At 41.0% G+C, this 23,589-nt stretch overlaps 1 protein-coding gene across 4 annotated transcripts in view; it reads left to right on the top strand.

Annotated features, from left to right (window-relative positions):
• dmxl2 (Dmx-like 2) overlaps positions 1 to 23,589 on the top strand; it is a 143,694-nt gene that overhangs the window by 60,451 nt on the left and 59,654 nt on the right. For all 4 annotated transcript variants that reach the window (XM_078241347.1, XM_078241348.1, XM_078241350.1 and 1 more), the window contains exons 15-22: positions 3,380 to 3,497; positions 5,026 to 5,142; positions 6,095 to 6,301; positions 8,386 to 10,074; positions 11,619 to 11,729; positions 16,170 to 16,339; positions 20,443 to 20,540; positions 23,144 to 23,309. In XM_078241347.1, coding sequence (XP_078097473.1) covers positions 3,380 to 3,497; positions 5,026 to 5,142; positions 6,095 to 6,301; positions 8,386 to 10,074; positions 11,619 to 11,729; positions 16,170 to 16,339; positions 20,443 to 20,540; positions 23,144 to 23,309 — 2,676 coding nt within the window. The remainder of the gene's footprint in view (positions 1 to 3,379; positions 3,498 to 5,025; positions 5,143 to 6,094; positions 6,302 to 8,385; positions 10,075 to 11,618; positions 11,730 to 16,169; positions 16,340 to 20,442; positions 20,541 to 23,143; positions 23,310 to 23,589) is intronic.

A 23,589-nucleotide genomic window follows, 5' to 3' on the forward strand; every position in this document is an offset into this window, starting at 1 on the left:
CTGACGTCGGTGGTGGTGGAGGCAAACTCGTTGGGGTCTTTTAAGAGACTTCTGGATGAGTACATGGGATTTAATGGGATTGAGGGCTATAGATAGGCCTAGAGGTGGGGATGTGATCGGCGCAACTTGTGGGCCGAAGGGCCTGTTTGTGCTGTGGCTTTCTATGTTCTATGTTCTATGTAAGTTAGTAAGACTGCTAAGTTAGTAAGAGAGATTTTGGGCCAGTTAGGTTCAAGACAGCAAATAGGATTTTAATATAAAAATTATTTGTCAGGAATGTAACCCACCCTTATTGCATGCTCTATTATGGGAAAGTGATTTTCAATTAACACGTTTTCGTTTACCACACCATTTTTAGGAACACATTGAGTGCTAAGTGAGGGATATTTATAGTTTATTTTATTATTCCGCTACTAATTCAACCTCTTTCAAGCATTCCAGTTTAATGTGACAAACAAGGACATGATTCGACTCTTAATTCTCTTAACAATCTTCCTTTATTTAACAGTTTAGGTACTGAACTCAAACTTACAACAGTTGCAATACTTTAAAACTCTTCTACTGAACTTTAACTTTATAACTCCTCGCTGAAAATTAGCTCTTTAACAGAACATTAACTCTAATTCTTTAACTGAAATAGATTTAGAACAAAATGGCCAGATCCATTCCCGATGTAGAATCTATCCTCATGGCCTCTGAAGGTATTCTTCAGGCCACTTCATCTTGCGATGGTTGATCTCTAAAGTAATCGCTGGAGACCAAGGACTGGAACATGTCTTTTATCCGCAAATTATTTCAACTTTCCAGAAGATTCTCTAGCACCTAGACAATGATGTAACCAGAAACTGACCACATTGCTCGAACAGCCAATGGAATTACTTGTAAATGACTCCATAATACTTGGTTCAGATAGCATGTAGCTCACATAGAACCCATAAACCTTGGTGCCATAGAGTCTTAACTCCAGCTAAACAATTCCCCATATTTGGTCAACAGAGGAAGCTTCAGATCACAGTTCCCAGACCAGGTCATGGCTCACAGCAACTCTACCACTAGCATCTGTTTTTAATTACATTTTGACCAAAAATCCCAGCATGCTTAACTCTCAGTTACACAATTGCTTTTTTAAGCTAATATTGCCATTATTGTAGTTAAAATCATTGTAGTCATTTTTTCTCCGTCTACAATTTTAAGAAACCTTTAATACCAATTTTAAAAACCCTTGCATTTTAACATTAGAATTACAGTAGTTTCATTCTTTCATAACTCTTTTTGATAATCATGTTGAAAGCATAGATGGAATTGAAACCATAGCATCAGTGGGACAATACTTTAAGCAACATAAGTTCAAGAGGCAAAGTTGAAGTCAAATCCCAGGATAATGAGCTGTAAATCTTTTTTCAGCCATTGAAAGTTTTCCGACCATTGACTTTGAATTATTATAAAATCTAGCTATATTTTCTTAGTGAACATGGGTTCATAGTATACATAGAAGCCTGCTCTACCATTCAATATGATCATGGCTAATCTTCTATCTCGGTGCCATTAGCCAACTCTCCCCACACGCCTTGACGTCCTTAGAGTCTATAAATCGATCAGTTTCTTTCTTAAATATATTTAGTGATTTGGCCTCCACAGCATTCTGTGGTAGAGAATTCCATAGGTTCACAGCCCTCTTGAATGAAGGAGTTTCTCCTCATCTCAGTCCTAAATGTTCTGAGACTGTGACTCAATGTTCTAGATCCTCCAGCTAAAGGAAACAACATCTCTGTATTCAGTCTGTCCAGCTCTCAGAATTTTAGATGTTTCAATGAGACCCCCTTCTTTCTTCTAAATTCCAGTGGATACAGGCTCAGTTGACCCAATCTCTCCTCTTTTGACAATCCGGCTATCCAGGAATCAGTCCGGTGAACCTTTGCTGCACTCTATGGCGTATATCCTTTCTTGGATAAAGAGGTGAAAATTGCACACTGCATTCACTAAGGCCTTGTACTGCTGCAGTAAGACATCCTTGCTCCTGTACTCAAGTCCTCTTGCAATGAAGACCAACATACCATTGTCTTCCTTATTGCTAGCTGTACCTGTATGCTTGCTTTCAGTGACTGATGCACTAGAACACCCGGATCCCTTGGTACATCAACGTTTTTCCATCTGTCATCATTTAAATAATATTCTGCCATTCTGTTTGTCCAGCTGAAGTGGATAACTTCACATTTATGCACATTATACTGCATCTGCAATATATTTGTCCACGCGGTCAATTTGCCTAAATCATCTTGAAACCTCTTAATTTCTAGTTTCTAATTTCTAGATTTCAGTGGTTGAAGTTACATCTGCAGCAATAATAAAGTTATTACACATACCTTTAGTGGAAATGCTTTTGGTTTAGATAATTGCTGAACATCGTAATATGATTCTGACAGATGAAAATGTAAGTTTTACCATGGTAAAATGTGTCAGTTTCGAGACAATACCCGCAAGATCATTGGGTGCTGTGAATGCCATTTTGCTGGTCATTTGCTTCTTTTCTTGACATGCTGCTATGTTCTTTTCTAACTTTTGTTTTCTATTTAAAAAGTGCATTATTGATTTTGTGCCTTATCATACTGTTTGGACAATCCAAAGTACGTTCTAACCAATGAGTTTCTTTTGAAGTACAATTATTGTTATATTTTCAGCACTCCAAAATCAGATCGCTAAACTTACTCCGGGGCCCAATTAGGGCAAGAGGCATGAGATCACCTCCAGGCAGTAGTTCTTACCATTTGAGTTTTAAAGTTTATTTATTAGTGTCACAAGTCGGCTTACATTAACACTACAATGAAGTTATTGTGAAAATTCCCCCAGCCGCAACACTCTGGCGCATGTTCGGGTACACTGAGGGAGAATTTAATGTGGCCAATGCATCTAATCAGCGCATCTTTTGGACGGTGGGAAGAAACGAAAGCACCCGGAGGAAACCCATGCAGACACGGGGAGAACGTGCAAACTCCACACGCATAGTGACCCAAGCCGGGAATCGAACCCGGGTCCCTGGCGCTGTGAGGCAGCAGTGCTAGCCACTGTGCCGCCTATTTGGCTTCATACTGGATATAAATCAACTCCACCTCAGTGCAAAACCAAATAAAAAAATTTACAGGCTTTCAGTGTGAGGAGAGCGCAGACTGCCTACTAGGCAGGCTCCTTTAGCAGAGCCAGCAACATAACATGAATTGTAACTTGGTACAGCCCTGTATCAAACTGTGGTGACACGGGTGCTAGCATGAGACTTCTGGGACCTAACACACAGATTAAATTACAAATAACCGTCAGATTTTAAGTGACATTTTCCTATTCAGAAATGTGACTAACACCAATTCTTGCTTTATTTCTGGAACAGTGTGGTTCAAACACACAATTACTTCACGTGTTCCAAGAAGATTTTATTTTGGGATATAAACCACAGAAAGAAGAAATTAATAAAGAGCAAGAATGTTCTCTCGGTCAACCTGCCCAAGGTATGCAAAGTCAATTTAACATGGGATTTTGGTAGTACTTTTTGCCTGCAAGTTTGAAGTGCCACGAACCTAGCCGATGTTAACTAAGGGTGTCCCAACTTGGAAACACCGGCTTGTGTTGGTGTATAGTTTTGTTTGCAGGAACTGTGTAAGGGGCCACATGTGATATCTGGTGCAAACAGTAACCAGCCCAGTTGTGGTATAACACTTATTAAAGACTATTTATTACAATAAAAAAACACATATACAAGATCTAAGTGATCTAAGACAGTTACGTACAAGACTACTAAACACACCCACACAGCTTAAGTAGGAATTACCCTTCTAATCCAAAGTATATCTACAAGATCTGAACTCTTTCAGGACTTCCCACCTTGCAAACAAATCCAATCCAATAGATTTATAAGTAAAGGCCAGCTTATAGTTACCACAGTGTATGTAATTGAGTAGCCATTCTGGGGAACGTCTCTTCTTGGTTCAGCAAAGATATGGGTTTTAACTGCCTCCACAAAAGTACTCTTCACTCCTGGGAATGGAGGGATACAAACGATTGGTCTAGTTGGACCAAGGAGCAGCACAGGCTTGGAGGGCCGAAGGGCCTGTTTCCTGTGCTGTACTGTTCTTTGTTCTTTGCTTCTGGTCTTCTAACTAGCACCAGCTTACAGGCTGCTAGCTGGACTCTACGCCTCAGGCTGCTCGATGGATACTGCCTCCTGTTTCCACAGAACTATTGCCAACTATATCATTGTTTCCCCTTGAAGATACTCTGTATATTTGGCTGTCCGTCCCCTCGACTTCTGTTAGTTTTAACATTAACATATGTATGTCTCCTCTGAATGGTACCATCATCTACCACCTAAGAATTTCTTCTTAGCATGACTATATGTTTTGGACTGACTACAACTGTTTATGATGTAATTGTGATTAACATCCTGTGAAATCCCTTTTGAAGTACTGGAGGGTTCTAACCTCATTACTGGGACTCACACCCTGTGAAATACTTCTTGAAATGCTGGTGGCTTGTAACCTGCTGGCACATACATGACAAATAATTGGGTTCCAGTCGCATTCCAGGATTTAAACCTATAATCTAACATATCAGTGCAACACTGCAGGGGCATTGCATTGATGGGGTGCTAATATTTGGATGCTATTTTAAAAGCTCAAGTTAAGTGATGTAAAACTATCCTATGGTAATACTGAAAATAAGCGCAGGAAGTTTCCCAATGGTCCTCCATTAACTGAGCATTTATCATATTTGCTGTTGTGGGATCATGCTGTGTGCAATTGATTGCCGTGTTTCCATTCATAAATAACAGTCAATGTACTTCACATACACTTTGGAACACACTGAGAAAATGATAACGCGCTTTGTAAATAGAAATCCTTTCTTTTGTTTTCAGTCTTCTATACTTATGCTGGATTTTCATAAATGATTGTCAGGCACAGAATTTTACTGTAATATTTTCCTTGATTGCAGTGGGAATTTTGGTTGCTTTTTGAGTTATTTGAACTTCTGTCATTTAAGGATATCGTGCACCATCATTCTCTGAAAAGTTCTACCTTGTGGTGATAGAAAGAGACAAGCGGCAATCGGTTCTTCACATGTGGCACCTCCATTTGAAATCCGTACAACCTCGCGTGGGTAGGTATTTGCAAATATAGTACAGAAATTGGCTTACTAATCACTTTATTGAAGAACAAATTATATTTTGGAATTGGGATATATTGAAATTATATGTAGAGATTTTACGATTCTATGACTCAATGGTATGAAATTTTCAGGCCCAATTGAGCCTGAGACATCTTTGACCATGTGCTTTGTACCAGACAGAGTAGTGCATTTGCCCCCAGTGATAATGGGTTTGTTGGCCCTCAGAATATGGCATCAACTGATGTGGTGGATGAAGAAACACTTACACAGAATATTTTGTGTAACTCAACTTTATTAGGGCTAAAAGAAACACTCAGTGAACGCTCCTTAACTTGCTGGAATGCCGATTACCCATTGAACAATTGAACTGCTTTTGTTTTTTACTCCATTTTTGATAAAATACAGATTATTTTTTACAACAAAATACAGGGCTCATGGCTTGAATTCCAATATTCTCCTCCAAATCCTGGACTCGGGGACCTTCCTTCGTATGTTGGTTGCACCGCAGGTTGATGCTACCGATGTCTCAGATGTTCCTTTTTTTAATCCAGGTTCTGCTGTCGCTGAGTCATGGTAGACATACACACCTGGCCCGAGTTCTATTGTCTCATTAAGACTTAAACTCATGAATAGGAATAAAACTCCTGTTTAACCAGGTTAAGTTAATCAAGATCCCATTGTCCTCTTGAACACTGCTGTCTGACCAGCTGCTAGCCAATTATGGAATCTGATAGCCTCTTTGTTTATTGTTCTTCCTGTTTTCATTCTTGTGCAAAGTTGACCTCTTTTCCTATCATGCTCTTGCTGACATTTCACTCTTAGCCCATAAGTCCACGGGTTGTGGATGAACCATCTTTGATAGTTTAAAAAAAAACGTCAACATTGCAATTTTTAATTCTTGTACTTTTTCTTTCTCCTAACGACCAAACTAATATGATACAAGTGAGTACATCAGATAATCAGATATCTGTACCAGAGGAAAAGATTTTCAGCCTATCTCCGAATGTTTCTGCAAGTCCTCTTCCACGATCTGCATCAGTTGCTAATCTTCAGACTGCTAGCAAGTTGATACTTAGCTCTGAATTAGTCTACAGTCAGAAGTTAGATGTACCTGAGGGAGTGGAAGTAATCCGAGCAACTCCTTCTGCAGGTAACTGTTTCTGGTATTTAATGTACAGAAAGTCTTTTACTTTCCAATAATCTGTAAGTTTGCATGCATATCCAATATGATTTCAAGATCCAAGCTTCTAGTGGTGTCATAAACCACAATCCCAGCAGTGGCCATGGACACACCTATAGCACTACAGAGAAGGTATCTTGAAAGCATGATGCTGGCTTGGGTTGGGTGGGGTTGACGTGGGTGGAGATCGGGTGGCTATGGTTGAGTTTTGAGAGTTGGACCAGGTGTTGAAAGATCCAGTAAGTATTGAGATTGCATTGAGGAGGGAAAATATAGCAAATGATGGTAGATCCAAGGTGGTGGTGATGTGGTGAGCATCAGCATTATCTATCTTGGAGACACAGCTCGGAATAACGAAGGGTAAGTAAATCACAATTCTAATAATCTTGGAGACCAACTTTGTAAAGTAAAGTTTATTTATTTGTCACAAGTAGGTTTACATTCACACTGGAATGAAGTTACTGTGAAAATCCCCCAGTTGCCACACTCCGGCACCTGTTCGGGTACGCTGAGGGAAAATTGAGCATGGCCAATTCACCTAACCCACACATCTTTCGGACTGTGGGAGGAAACCGGAGCACCCGGAGGAAACCCACGCAGACGCAGGGAAAATGTGCAAACTCCACACAGACAGTGACCCAAGCCAGGAAATCGAACCTGGGTCCCTGGCACTGAGAGGCAGCAGTGCTAACCAATCACTGTGCCACCCGTGCTGCCCCCACTCAATCAGAGGATAAATAAGTTTAATTGTGACAGAAATGCATGGTGGAAACCAACATGAAATGAGGGGATAATTAAAATGCTACTTGAGAGCAGACATGTGGAAGGATAATTCCTTTACTAAAATTTAAAAAGGTAGAGGAAGTTGTATGTCTTGTTAACTACATTTGTTATTGTTTCAAGCGTTAACTTGGAACTACCTGAGGAGTTCTGGGCTTTATTGTATAGAAAACATATATAAGCTTACTGAAGAAGGTGCAAAAAGATTTGCTAGAATGATACCAGAACAAGAGGTTATATCTGACAAGAGAGTCCAAGGTTATGGGGGTAGACAGGAAATGGATTTAAGACCACAGTCAGATTAACCATAATCTTATTGAATGGCAGACCAGGTTCAAAGGGCTTAATGGCCTGTTCCCGCTGTTAAGTCCTATGTTCTTAGTTGTCCTACCATTAGCGTCTCCTTTTGCCTTGCACCATCTTCCTTTTTGCCATTTAATCTCTTCTGCTTCTCACCATATTACAGACCCCTTTTATTCTTTCATCCCTCCTGTGTTTTCCCTGCTGCTTATTTTTAAAAAAGAGTTCGATCTCTTATGTTTTCTGTTTCTAATGTAAGGTCATTAACCTAAAACATTAACTCTGTTTCTCTCTATACAGAGGCTTCCCGATCTGCTGAATATTATCAGCATTTTTTGTACCGTGTGTATATACACAAAATTGTTTCATTGACCATTTAAAAACTTAGCCATGCTAACATCAGTTGTTACAAGTAGATAAGATGAAGAACCATACACCTGAACCATCTAGCAAGGGCTATTAAATAGTATTCAGAAGGAGCAACTCTGGCTGTACTTTCATGTCCCCACACCTTAACCAGGGGACACTGAGACCCTAACCCTGTCTGTGATAAACATACTAGGCCCAGACTGGAGGGCAGCACGGTGGCACAGTGATTAGCATTACTGCCTCACAGCGCCAGCGATCCAGGTTCAATTCCCGGATTGGATCACTGTCTGTGCGGAATCTGCATGTTCTCCCCGTGTTTGCGTGAGTTTCATCTGGGTACTTCGGTTTTCTCCCACAGTGCAAAAGACATGCTGGTTAGGTGTGTTGGCCATGCTAAATTCTTCCACACTGTACTCAAGCAGGCGCCGGAATGTGGCAACTAGGGGATTTTCACAGTAACTTCATTGCAGTGTTAATGTAAGCCTACTTGTGACTAATAAATAAACTTTAAAAAAAAACTTTAAGCCTGGATCAGGGATAGGTTTTTTAAAAAAAACATTTAATCTCTAATGTTTCACTGTTATAATAGTTCTCTTTTCTTTTAGGTCACTTGAGTTCATCTTCAATCTATCCAGTCTGCCTCGCACCGTATCTAATAGTGACTTCATGCTCTGATGGCAAAGTGAGATTTTGGCGATGTACTGTAGATAAAAATTCAAACTCTGAAAATGTAGAGAAGGTACATGCTTATCAGTGGGAAACCTGGCCTTTGATGAATGATGAAGGAGAACAGAGTAACAGTGCAGTGAGTGTTACTGGACGACCAGTGGCTGTGAGCTGTTCATACACGGGACGGTTGGCTGTAGCCTATAAAGAGCCTGTACAGCCCAATGGCATTACGTCAAAAGAGTTCACAATGCATGTCTCCATATTTGAGTGTGAATCAACTGGAGGATCTGAGTGGGTGTTGGAACAGACCGTTCACTTAGACGGTATAGGAAAGGTTGGAGGTGTCCTGGACTCTCGGGTTAGTGTGGATAGCAATTTATTTGTGTATAATAAATCAGACCTTTACCTTAAAGGCAACCACATGACATCGAACATAAAACATTTAGTGCACTTGGACTGGGTATCAAAAGAAGATGGCTCTCATGTGCTTACAGTGGGAGTCGGTTCCAAAATTCTCATGTATGGAAGGCTGTCCGGGATTGTAACTGAACAAGGCAGTAACAAAGATGGACTGGCTGTTATCACTTTGCCACTAGGGGGAAGTATCAAACAAGGAACCAAATCAAAATGGGTATTATTGAGATGTGTGGATTTGGTGTCTTCAGTTGATGGGACTCCTTCACTTCCAGTTTCTCTCTCCTGGGTGAGGGATGGGATCCTGGTAATTGGGATGGACTGTGAAATGCATGTGTATGCACAGTGGAAACATTCTACAAAACCATTAAATGACGCTGACGGTGGGAGCTTGTCATCTTTTGAAGATTTAGCTGACGCTTCCCCATTTGAGGCTAAAATTATTTCAAAGCGGCACAGTGTTGTTGATACAACCACTGGTGGAGACGATGTATTTGCAGTCCCAGGAATGGTCCAAGATGGTGGATTGTTCGAAGCTGCTCACATTCTTTCTCCTACTCTTCCTCAGTATCACCCCACTCAGCTTTTGGAGCTTATGGATTTGGGCAAGGTGCGCAGAGCTAAAGCAATTCTTTCACATTTAGTTAAATGTATTGCTGGAGAAGTCGCAGTTTTTAGGGATAAAGACCCAGGAGAGGGAGGGGGGCCTAGACGTCACCTTTCGCGAACCATCAGCGTAAGTGGAAGTACAGGAAAGGATACAATTATAGCAGGAAGAGAAGGCACACGTGATTATACTGAGATAGACTCAATTCCACCACTGCCACTTTACGCATTGCTGTCTGCAGATCAGGATGCATCCTACAAAATTGTTGACGAAACTCCTAAGGTAGTCAAAGGTTCACGAACTCGAAGTAAAAAGGAAACGGATGATCAGTATGCTGATTTGTTTCAGTCTCCAAGTGTAACCACAGATGACTTTGTTGACTTTGTAATCGAAAAGAAGGAATCTAGATCGAAAGTCATTAATTTGTCTCAATATGGACCAACATATTTTGGGCCAGAACATGCCCGTGTGCTTTCCAGTCACCTGATGCACTCAAGTTTGCCAGGGCTTACACGACTAGAACAGATGTTCCTTGTAGCTTTGGCTGACACAGTGGCTACCACAAGCACAGAAGTTGATGAAAATAGGGACAAAAACTACTCTGGTATGTATATACTAACTTTGTTAAAATATTTTCTAAATCAAGATGTGGTCGTTGAATAGTATTAGAACAATCCTAAATATTTGTACCATAGCAAAGGAAGAGGGAATTTACAAATAATTTAACTTTGTAAGCACCATGTTGGATTTGCTTAAGAAGCGCAAAAACTAATGATCATAATTCGTTAGATGATTGGTACATTGTTCAGTTTAATAAATCATTCTAGACTGTTAAATTCTTAGTAATATTTTGGTATATTAAATATATTTAATGTCATTTTCTGATGAGTATAAAGAGAGGAAATTCTTTATCTAACCTGTTTGGTCGGAATCTCATCAGTTAGTTGCCTGTTTTACACCCGTCCAGTTTTACTTTCTGTTGAAATCATTGGAAAGTAATTTATTCTGCCTGAAATGATTAAAGATTCCTTGTGGGGCAGGAGGAACAAGAGTGCTTCCCGTGATCGTAGATTTGCTCCCTCCCCTCAAACCTGAACTTTTCTTGCGGGTGACTGTTTTCCAGCAATGACTTCACCACCCCACCCACACACACAACCAACAACCCCGCCCGTCCCCTCCCAAAAGCTTCAGGCTCATGTCAGTGCTAGAGTATGCAAATGGAGTCCAGGAATTAAAATCACCCAGGGTTCACGATGTGGGATCCCCTAAATTACCGACCCTAGTTAAAACGTTTTTTGCCACCATTTCGGGTGATCACCTACTAGAAATGTCTGAAACTAAATGAAAATTAACTTCTGTGCCAAATTGGTATAGATAACAGTTCCATTGCCTGGCTCATTAATTTCAGGATGAGCTCACCAATTCAATAAAATCCAATATATCAATTCCTCCTGGTACTAATCTGCCTCTCTGTTAAGGTGACAGAAAGAAATGGGATCTTTCACATTAAAAATGACATATTCTGAACTGAAGCTCATATTGGTAATACATTTAGGTTTTAATTGAAAATCCCTGCTAGGTCAAGTAATCAATATTCCCTAATTTGTTGAATAAGAATTTTCTCTTTTATTTGGGCGAGGAAAATATTTTGAGGAATGCTGCTCTTTCAACATAAAACACATCAGTAACCTAAGGAATGCCTGTAAAACTTCCAAGTTTTAAAATTTGTACCTAACGTAAATCATTTTTATTGCAGCCCTCAATATGTGAGTTGCTTTTCTCTCCCACCTTGTGACATTTGGGTGTGCAGTGTTCAATTTCTCTTCCTTTAACCTTGAATATAATCAATGTTATATACTTGTAATGTTGACTGTAACATTAATTTTAACCATCTTTACCTGCATGCAACTAATAGAATTATCTCTAAATAGTACAAATGTTAACACGGGTGAAATTGTATTTGCATTAAACAGCTGTACAATCGCACAAGTGTGGGCACCATTCTAAAATATTTGTAATTCTGATGCAAAGAGTAAATGCAGTGAAAGCTAATGTAATTGCAGACAGAGTGTAAGCATTTTGTGTTGGTTTGTCCTATTTGTTGGCAAATGAGAATGTTTCTTGATTTTTTTTGTCCTTTTTTTGTAGGAGGTGAGACGCTGGATGAATGTGGATTACGTTATTTGCTTGCCATGCGCTTGCATACATGTCTCCTGACATCTCTGCCTCCAGTCTATAGGCTTCAACTCTTGCATCAAGGTATGAGACGTGGGGAAAGTATCATTGGTTAATTTAATAGTGAGCTTTATTCTGCTTATTTATATAGCTCCCATAGGTGGTATAATTAAGACTGTGTTTTCAGATGATAAACTAGCAATGTGATCTGCCATTTCTTTTTAAATTCCCTCAGAAAAAGCCTCGAGCACTCAAACTAAGCACTGGATTAAATTGCAAATCCACTCTCTGCCCATGTCCCCATTGCCCTTGCCCTCACCAAGCACCACTGGCTTCCTGGGTCCCAATGAATAAATTTCAAGATTCTCTTTATTACCACCAATTCCCTTCTGGACTTCCCAAACTCCATGATCTCAACCAGCCCTGTGGTCCTCTACACCCTCTGATTCTACTCCTTCAGCCATCTTGCCCCTACCCTCTAGAGTTCCCTCACCATCGCTACCTGCATCTCCGTCCTTGCCTTTACAAATCTTTGTCTTCATACATACATATCACCCTCCTCATTCTCTTTTTTTTAATCCCCCTCCTCATTCTCTTTTTTTTTTATTCCATCCTGCTCAATGTCCATTCCGTACCCATCCTTTGTAGGTAATCAGCATTACCGAGATGTAAGTTGCTGTTGCCCCACTTAACTGCATGAAGAAACAAAAAGAAGTGAACTTTATTTTTCAGCTGGGAAACTATTATGACAGTGATATGTGCCATCTCTTGTTGTCCAGCATCAGGAAGATGCTGTCTGTAGTTGGGAAGCTACAAGATGGAAAATAATGAAACTGTGATTAAAAATGTTTAGTCTAAAATGAAATGCTCTTAAGTTCTGATTGTTCTTTGAAACACAATTACTATTTGAAACAATTGATAGCAGCGAGATCTTTTTAAAACAACTATTACAGTGCCAGGTCTGTGGTAAAAATATTTTGTTCAATCAGCATAAGCTTGTGTCGTGCTTAACTTAAACTTTTATTTGGTCACAATTAGAAACATAGAAAATAGAGAAGGAGGAGGTCATTCAGCCTTTCAAGCTTGCTCCACCATTCAACATGATCGTGGCTGATCCTCTATCTTAATGCCATACTCCAGCACTCTCTCCATACCCTTTGACATCTTTGAGTCCAGAAATAAGAACATAAGAACATAAGAAATAGGAGCAGGAGTAGGCCATCTGGCCCTTCGAGCCTGCCCCGCCATTCAACAAGATCACGGCTGATCTGAAGCGAATCAGTTCCACTTACCCGCCTGCTCCCCATATCCCCTAATTCCCTTATCGATCAGAAAACTACCCGTGATTTAAACATATTCAACGAGGAAGCCTCCACCACTTCAATGGGCAGAGAATTCCAGAGATTCACTACCCTCTGAGAGAAGAAGTTCCCCCTCAACTCTGTTCTGAACCGGCCCCCCCTTATTTTGAGGCTGTGCCCTCTAGTTCTGGTTTCCCTTCTAAGTGGAAAGAATCTCTCCACCTCTACCCCATCCAGCCCCTTCATTATCTTATATGTCTCTATAAGATCACCCCTCATCCTTCTAAACTCCAACGAGTACAGACCCAATCTGTTTAATCTCTCCGCTTCCTCCTTAAGTGATTTAGCCTCCACAGCCTTCTGTGGTAGATAATTCCATAAGTTCACCACCCTCTTGAATGAAGGAGTTTCTCCTCGTCTCAATCTTAAATGGACTACCCTGTATCCTGAGACTGGGACTCAACGTTCTAGATCCTCCAGCCAGAGGAAACTACATCCCTGCATACAGTCTGTCCAGCCCTGTCCAAATTTTAGACATTTCAATGTAACCCCCCTCATTCTTCTAAACTCCAGTGAATACAGGCCCAGTTGACCCAATCTCTCCTCATATGACGATCCTGCCATCCCAGGAATCAGTCTGGTGAACCTTCGCTGCACTCCCTCTATGGCAAGTATACCCTTTCTTAGATAAAGAGACCAAAACTGCACACAATATTCCAGATGTGGTCTCACCAAGGCCCTGTACAGCTGCTATAAGATATCCTTGCTCCTATACTCAAGTCCTCTTGCAATGAATACCAGCATACCATTTGCCTTCCTAACTGCTTGCTGTTCTTGCATGCTTGCTTTCAGTGACCGGTGTACTAGGCCACCCAGGTCCCTTTGTACATCAACATTTTTCAATCTGTCACTATTTAAATAATACTCTACCATTCTCTTTGTCCATCTGAAGTGGATAACTTCACATTTATCCATGTTGTTCAGCATCTACCAAGTATTTGCCCATCCACTCAACTTGACCAAGTCACCATGATGTTCTTGACATCCTCTTCACCAGAAGGAAGCCATTCGGCCCATTGAGTATGCACCAACTCTTTGACAGAGCATCTTACTCTGCTAACTCAGAATTGCCTAAGAATCAACTTAGGATATTCTATTCTCTAGAGCTTATCAGAACTCTGAGCAGTGCATTCCTCCACAGAGGCAGCAAAGCATCTGGCCCGCTCAGCCTGGCTGACTTGATCCATCCTGAAATGGATGAATGTTCTCACCCACCTGAACAGTGTGTCAGTCTCCAGCTTGACACATCTGTATGCAGCTGACCGTGAAACTTTGCAAAGATCACCCACTGAGCCCTGGAAAGATCTGGAGGCATAAATCTTAAGTGCAACAGTGACCTTGAGAATCATGGGCAGTGGGTGTCCACCTACACGATTAGAGGCTATGTCCAGGCCAATCATTTGGCAGATGGTTGTGATGGCCTCCCTTGAAAGCCAGAACCTCCTACGGCACTGGACCTCTGTCATGTCAGGATAGTTAGATCGCTGCCTGTAGACCATGGCAGCTGGTTAGTACGTCTTCTGCAGGGAGGTCCTCCTTGTCCTCCCTGCTGGCCCTGAGCACCCTGTGCCTGCACCTCTGCTCTGAGGTGATGCCTTCAACCATCTGACCTCCTCTCTCCTTGTCCCCCGTCTTCCTCCTCAGAAGAAGGTGCGCCATGCTGAGTATACTATACCCATCTGCAGAAATGTTAATGGGGCTGACCCCTGCATGGAGGGCACCAGAAAGATGTAAATCTCAGATGTCACAAGACTGGCATGTTCTCAAAGCTGCATAAACCTCCAAAAAAAAAGCAGTGAAAGTGCTCACAATACTGCAAACCAAATTTAGAAAAATTGCTTCCAACTCAGCCTGCCTTTGCTTCAGCTCCATTTTATCCCACAGTTGGATGAATAAAACGACATAAGCAGGTTAGCCGCCTATCCGTGTTTCCGTGCACCAACCTAAAGATCACACAGGCTCAATAGCCTGGTCAATAGCACTAAATCTAAATGAACTTCCTAATTATTAGTAGGCATGTATCCACTCTGTGCTTGCACCCACCGACCGAAATATCGCTCGAGTGTACAATAACGTCAGGATGTGCACTCTACGTCATCTTCTGCAATGTCACATGCCTCCAGGTTGGGCGCACCCGCCCATAGAGTTGAGCAGTGGGAGTCCTTATAATAATATTTTGGCAACTAAGCCAGTTCCTATGGATAACATCTCTGAAAGACAACATGTAAATGATAAAATGAGGGGTCAAAGATGAAAATCTGGGTACTTCAGGGATGACTATGCATGCAGGTGCAGGCTGTGCTGGGACAAGTGGAAGTGAAACTAAAACATATTTATATAGCGGGAGACCACAGGGAAAAGGTAATAGAGGAGGATGGAGTAATGCACAGCAACTTGCAGAGGACAAGGAAATGTCATGGAACAAGTTTGTAATTGCAGAGGATGCCATTGGTAATATTAACCCTCTCAGTCAATGGGCAGAAAGAATTCAAATTGCTGGGATACAAATAGGAAATTATGGGAAAGGTGAGCACATATTTGGGTTATAAGAAGTAATGGAGTAAAGGGATTGTCATTCATTTCTCTTTATCTGAATATATGTGTTACGTGGACACATGGCACGGTGGCACAGTGGTTAGCACTGCTGCCTCACAACACTAGGGACCCAGGATCAATTCCTGGCTTGGGTCACTGTCTGTGCGGTGTCTGCACGTTCTCCCCGTGTCTGCGTGGGTTTCCTCCCACAGTCTGAAAGATGTGCTGGTTAGGTGGACTGGCATGTTACATTCTCCCTCAGTGTACCCAAACAGCCACCGGAATGTGGCAACTAGGGGATTTTCACAGTAACTTCTTTGCAGTGTTAATGTAAGCCTACTTGTGACATTAATAAATAAACTTTTTTTAAAACTTTAAACTTTTAATTAGTACCTATATCAGAATTCTTAAACATGCTTAGTAGAAAATGTACTTAATGTTCCCTGTGTTAATATCTTTCTTCATATAGATTACTTAGTCATGTTTTTGCTGCATTTAAGCTGTTCTATCATGGAGTGTCTAACATTTTTACAAATCTTCAATGTGTGATTATGCTTGATGTATTTAAATTTTTACTTGAAGCAGTATAACCTTTCATTGGACATGGAAATTGTTATTGTGTTTGTAGGCTTGTCTACATGCCACTTTGCCTGGGCCTTTCATTCTGAAGCTGAGGAAGAGTTGCTCAATATGATTCCTGCCATGCAGAAAGGAGATCCTCAGTGGTCTGAGTTGAAGGCCATGGGAGTAGGCTGGTGGGTTCGAAACATTACTACACTCCGCAAGACTATTGAGAAGGTATTCCAATTATAATTATACTTTAGGAATTCACACGTAAGAGTACATTAGAATGGTAGATAAAAACATACATTAGAATAAGATAGAAGTCCCACACATTTTGGGCGTAAGACATTGGAGGAAACATTACTAACGTGCTCCAGTATTCATCTGAAAGAGGATTTTGTTTTTGCAACTTGTCTGAAGTGTTTTGCTTTGTTGACATAGATTTTGCACTCTAAAGTGTTAGCTGAAAATTTCTCAGTTAAAAATAAAAATATTACATTTCATGATTTGTTATTACTTCTTCACAGCATAAACTGGTTGTAATAATGCAAGTTCTTCCATTATTGTGCTCAACTCTAATAGCATAAAAATATAATCAAATCAAATTTTAAAAAAACATAAGAAATCGGAGCAGGACTAGGCCATACTGCTACCCCCACCTCACCCCACACCCAAACCTGCTCCGCCACTCAGTAAATCATGGCTGATCTGATTTTGTCTTCAACTCACACTAATCTGCCTGTTCCCATAATACATGACTCACCTATTGTTCAACAGTCTGTTTATCTCAGCCTTAAATATATTCAATGACTCAACCTCCACAACTGGCTTGGGTAGAGAGTTTCAAAGATTCACATCTCTGAAAAGAAAATCCTCCTCAGCTCTGTGATAAGTGGGTGACTCTTTATTCTGAAACTGTGCTTCCTAGTTCTAGACTCCCCCACGAAGGGAAACATTCTCTCAGCATCTACCCTGTCAGTCCTCACAAAATACTTTATGTTTCAATAAGATCACCTCTCATTCTTCTAAATTCTAATGAATATAGGCCCAACCTGCTCCTTCATCCCAGGGAGCATCCTAGTTTTGAGGTTATGCCTTAGTTTGGTAGTAAGTAGCTAACTTCCATTTTGTACAATTCTTGTCAAATTGTACTCATTTAGTTTACAAAAAGTTAGATAGCATTTAAGATAGACAGTAAAATCGTTAACTGTTTTCATCATTAAGCTACCACTAGATTTATTTTAAGTGGCTTTTGGACTTTGCTGATAATTCAGTGAATATGTACTGCCAAAGATGTGAATAGAATTATGTGGACAAAAATCATACCTTTTTTGATTTTAGTCAATGCTGAGTTGTCTTATCTCAACTGAAGGATGGGAGGAAGCCAGAGGAGGGGAGGAAGGATCCTTTAATTGCTGCAAATTACTAATAGTTCATTGTGTGCTTATGTAACTGGTTGAGTCTGATTGACAGAAAGATTAAGTTTAACCATGATTCCCATGATGGCTAATTAAATAACTTGCTGGAGCGCACTGCCTGGACTCATAGATGAAAGATACCATTTGGGTGCTATTTTTGGAGAACTGCCAGTGTCCATGAGTGACACCCTTGCACGAGTTGCTTCTTTCAGAAGAGGAACTTGAAATAATAACAGTACATCTGAGGATTGTCAACGCAGAAATTGTACGATGTTCATTATCAGTGACATTTCAGGCTGCACTATTGTATGCTCTTTTTATGTTGGTGGAATTATTTTTATAGAGTCATTACTTATTTAGTAACCAAACATAAAATATGAATTAAAATTACTGTAGGTATAGAAAAAAAGGAAACTCTTGATTTGTAATTCTAGTTGCCGAGTGGGCTGCCAGTGTAAGATCCTGGTAAAAATAGTGACAGAGTGGTAATTGGACTGTAAGTGGGTGACACCGTGGCACAGTGGTTAACACTGCTGCCTCACAGTGCCAGGGACCCAGGTTTGATTCCATCCTTGAGTGACTGTCCGTGTGGAGTCTGCATGCTCGCCCCATGTCTGCATGGGTCTCCTCCCAGTGCTCCGGTTTCCTCCCACAGTCCAAAGATTTACTCATTAGGTGGATTGGCCATGCTAAATTGTTCCTCAGTGCCCAAAGATTTGTAGGTTAAGTGGATTAGCCATGGTAAATGCATAGGGGTGGGGGGAATGGGCCTGTGTAAGGTGCTCTTTTGGAGAGTGGGTGCAGACACGATGGGCCAAATGGCCCCCTTCTGCACTGTCGGGTTTCTATAGATTCTATAGCAATTTTAACTCCATTGCACGTTGCGAGGACAGGGCCCTCAACAGCGTGCAGTCCATCTCCTGCGCTATGACCCTCACTCCCTCCCCTCCCATCCAGAACAAGGAGAGTCCCCCTTATTCTCACATTTCACCCCACCAGCCTCCGCATGCAAAGCATAATCCGCCGCCATTTTCGCCAACTCCAGCGTGATGCCACCACCAAACACATATTCCCTTCAGTCCCTCTGTCAGCATTCTGCAGAGACTGTTCCCTCCTGGATAATCTAGTCCACTCTTCCACTATATCCAACATATCTCCCAACACTCATGGCACCTTCCCATGCAATCACAGAAGATGTAACACCTGCCCCTTTACCTCTTCTATGCTCACCATCCAAGGTCCAAAACATTCATTCCAGGTTAAGCAGCATTTCACTTGCATCTCTTTCAATTTGGTCTATTGCATTCGCTGCTTCCAATGTGGTCTCCTTTATATCGGAGAGACCAAGCGTAGACTGGATGATCACTTTGCGCACAGACCGAAGGTGCTCAGCAATCAGGACCCTGACGTTCCGGTTGCTTGCCATTTTAACACATGACTCTGCTCCCATGCCCACATGTCTGTCCTTGGCCTGCTGCAATGTTCCAGTGAAGCTCAACACAAACTGGAGGAGCAGCATCTCATCTTCCGGCTCGGCACTTTACAGTCTTCCGGTCTCGACCTCAAATTCAACAACTTCAGATGATTTGCTCAAACCCACCTCGAACCCTTTGTTTTCATTTTATTTTATTTTAATTTTTACTGTTCTCTACCTTTTATTTCTTTATTGTCTTTCTTCATCCCCACTCTTTCCCCCTACTTTATCCCCCTTCCCTTCCCTTTTCTCCCCCTTTGCTTCCCCTTTTCCAAATTTTACCTCTTTCCCATCCATTCCCCCTCCCCCCACCCCCACCAACATCTTCATCTGTCACAGCTTACCCTCATTTTAGCTTCTCTGCCGTTTGGCCATTCACACCCTTTATTCTCTCAATGGACTGCCATTACCAGTCTTGTCCCCTTGTTTGTGTGGCTATGACTCATCTTTCATTCCTTCATCCTGCAGTATAAACATCTCCCACTTTTCTATGCCTTTTATCTTTGACCGAGGGTCATCTGGACTCGAAACGTCAGTTCTTTTCTCTCCTTACAGATGCTGCCAGACCTGCTGAGATTTTTGGTTTCAGATTCCAGCATCCACAGTAATTTGCTTTTAACTCCATTACTGGCCCATTTTCACCACATAGGCCAAGTTAAGATCAGCACTCAACTCACAACCCCTCCTTGCGCCTCATCCTACATTGGTTACTAGTGTGCTCAAATCCCTGTATAAAATCACCAATCCTTATTTGTAACCTCTCCAAACCTGCCCATCCATTGACATTACCTTCCGTGGCTCTGGCCTCCTGTGTATTTCCCTTCTCTTTGTTCCATCATTGGAAGCTATGCTTCCAGCCACTTGGGTTCCGCACTCCATTGTCTTACCACCTCCCTCTCTTCTTTAAAACCCACCTCTTTGATCAAGTATGTCAACCACCTTTATGAATTTCTGATTAATCTTTATATTTATGGAACTTTAGTCTTCACGATTCTTCCCTTTTCTCCTGACTGGAATTTATGTTGCACTTCTACCTCTTCTAAATATTTCAAATGACAAATCTAAAGTTCTGTTTACCAATTAGCCTACAGATTTATCTCTAATTTCCTTTCCATAGTTTGCCAGTCTATAAATATGCTCTAAGCAGTATGTGTGACCGACCCCTTTCTATGGTCAGCTCAATCCAAAGGGAGTCTGTTTAGGCCACCCACCTGCTTAAACCCTCATGCTTTAGTGCTACGTTATTACTATGCTTGTTCCCTTCAAAGTGAGATGCCCAGTTCTATATCATTTCCAATCCTGACTCAACTGCAATCATGCTTTATCTGTAACTGTTATGTCACAATTTTCTACTTGAATCAATTACTCTAATTTCCAATTGTACAGAATTGAAATGACAGATTTTGAAAACTGTTTTATTTTCTCTCTTTTTTCCATATCCATAGGTTGCAAAAGCTGCTTTCCAAAGAAACAATTCTGCAATGGATGCTGCTTTATTTTATCTGGCTATAAAGAAAAAGGCTGTACTCTGGGGCTTGTTCAGGTAAGTCCAGTATAAAAGATTCATGCCAAGGTAATTTAGGACAAATAGAACACTGAGGTTTTCCCATTTCTCCCCACAAGTTGTGTCTTTCACACAGTGCTAACCCCGAGTATTGAAAATCACGAGCAAGATACCTCTTGTGCAAAAACATTGTCCTTTCGTAAACTCCAGTGATAAGGCTGTCTGTTTGTATTTCTTCTATATCTGATATAAAGAACAAAGAAAATTACAGCACAGGAACAGGCCCTTCGGCCCTCCAAGCCTGCACTGACCATGCTGCCCGACTTGACTAAAACCCCCTACCCTTCCGGGGACCACGTCCCTCTATTCCCATCCTATTCATGTACTTGTCAAGACGCCCCTTAAAAGTCACTACCGTATCCGCTTCCACTACCTCCCCCGGCAATGAGTTCCAGGCACCCACTACTCTCTGTGTAAAAAATCTGCCTCGTACATCTCCTTTAAACCTTGCCCCTCACACCTTAAACCTATGCCCCCTAGTAATTGACTCTTCCACCCTAGGAAAAAGCTTCTGACTGTCTACTCTGTCCATGCCTCTCATAATCTTGTCGACTTCTATCAGGTCTCCCCTCAACTTCTGTCGCTCCAGTGAGAACAAACCAAGTTTCTCCAACCTTTCCTCATAGCTAATGCCCTCCATACCAGGCAACATCTTGCTGTACCCTCTCCAAAGCCTCCATATCCTTCTGGTAGTGTGGCGACCAGAATTGAACACTATATTCCAAGTGCAGCCTAACTAAGGTTCTATAAAGCTGCAACATGACTTGCCAATTTTTAAACTCAATACCCCGGCTGATGAAGGCAAGCATGCCGTATGCCTTCTTGACTACCTTCTCCACCTGCATTGCCACTTTCAGTGACCTGTGTACCTGTACACCCAGATCCCTTTGCCTATCAATACTAAGGGTTCTGCCATTTACTGTATATTTCCTATCTGTGTTAGACCTTCCAAAATGCATTACCTCACATTTGTCCGAATTAAACTCCATCTGCCATCTCTCCACCCAAGTCTCCAACTGATCTATATCCTGCTGTATCCTCTGCTGGTCCTCATCGCTATCTGCAAATCCACCAACCTTTGTGTCGTCTGCAAACTTACTAATCAATCCAGTTACATTTTCCTCCAAATCATTTATATATATATTACAAATGGCAAAGGTCCCAGCACTGATCCCTGAAGAACACCACTTGTCACAGCCCTCCATTCAGAAGCGCACCCTTCCACATTTATGTATGACTAAGTTGGTCTGAGAATTTTTTCACATTTAATGATGTCCTCCCCTTCATTCCATCATTTTTTTGAATACACAAGAAGTATTTTAGTTTGTCCTAACTTCTGCTCAAACATTGGATCCTCTCCTTAATTTAGTTAATTGGAAAGAATTAATGGGCTGAATTTTTCCGCCCTGCGGAATTGTAGCGGGCGGGACACGGACCACGCAAATGTCCGTTGACCTAGGGTGGGATTTTCCTGCTTTGGGGCAATTGCAGCCGCAAAATCCCACCCCATGCGTCTCTTATGTTGATGGTCTATCCCAAGTTTCCACCATGAACCCATGATGGGGTGTTTTAGTCAGTTGGATGATTTGGGCACAGTTAACTTTAAATCCTCAGTGATACTTTTCACAGTGCAGACTGCTTTTCATGCATTCCTATGTGATAATCTCTCACAAAAGTTCCAACCTTTGCTGTCCTTCAGCTAGTTTGAATATTTATATAGGACTTGTGTTCTGTGTTATGACGCCAGTTGTACCAAATTTATTTTTATCGTAGATACTTTTCTACTGCCAAATTGAAGAATCGTTTTATTGTTTTTGGCAAGAATCTCTGATGAAGGTATAAGTACATAATGAAAAGGTTGATTGCTACTCTACATTTTACCTCCAGCTAATGCTCTGAGGAGAGCATTAGAAGGGCATTTAGCATTTTGCCTTGAATGGATGGTTGTAACCTCAGACTCATGACTACTGGAAACTCTATTAAAGTACTCTGGTTTCAATAATAGCCTTTTTGCTTTAGTTGTGAACTCAAAAGTCCAACATTTGGTGTTACTTTTTGTTACTTTAGACTGAAGTTGTGGCATATTTGTAAAAATCAGAAAGTTGGTGGAGGTACATGATGATATTGATTGTAATTTTGACAAACCATTGGACCTTGGGTTATTGTTTTGCCTATGTCTTGTTGAATTAGCTGATTTTCAGTGCATTCGTAAAGATCTGGATCTCAACAAAAAGGTACAATTTTCCTACGTTTTTATTCAATAAAACATCTTGCTATTTAGAGTATTTTTTACTGGGCAAAAAAGAGCTGGTGTGCAATATAGAAAATCGCATGCAGTACCGCCTATATACAACATCTTGAAAACATATCCATGCACGTGTTAAAGGGCATGGTTCCTGCAGAACCAATAAGATGTACCAACTCATCCCAAAGATGTTTCGCACTGCGTAACATTTGAAGAATGAAGAAGAGCATACAAAGTTGATGATCTGCCTTTTATTTATCCAATTACAAGTATTGATGCAACTGCATATGCACAAATTTAGAAGGATCACATTTCAAATTTGTGGGGTTTTTTCCAGATCTCAGTACGATCAAAAGATGACCGAGTTTTTCAAACACAATTTTAGTGAAGACAGATGGCGTAAAGCAGCTTTGAAAAATGCATTTGCTTTGCTGGGTAAACAGCGTTTCGAACAGTCTGCAGCATTTTTTCTTTTGGCTGGTTCTTTAAAAGATGCTATTGAGGTAATGTCGTTTTTCCTTGTTCAAATCATAATTGACTCTTCAAGGTAGCAGTTAGTCTAAACAGTATTTTCATTAGTAATAATATTTAACTGTTGTAGCTGATAACTATTTAGAGCTGAAGCTGTGAAGTTGTTTTCAGCTTTGTAAAAATGTGTCTAACAAGTCAAGACTATTAAGCTAATAGATAACAGTATTTAAAGTTTCAGTTAACGTTAAAAGCTTTGTCATTTTTTGTTTTTGGGAGAAAATATGGTTTACCTTATTTTTAATATCCAAAGAG

The sequence above is a fragment of the Mustelus asterias genome, chromosome 24 (assembly GCF_964213995.1).
Source record: "Mustelus asterias chromosome 24, sMusAst1.hap1.1, whole genome shotgun sequence".
In the NCBI taxonomy this organism is placed as follows: Eukaryota; Metazoa; Chordata; class Chondrichthyes; order Carcharhiniformes; family Triakidae; genus Mustelus; species Mustelus asterias.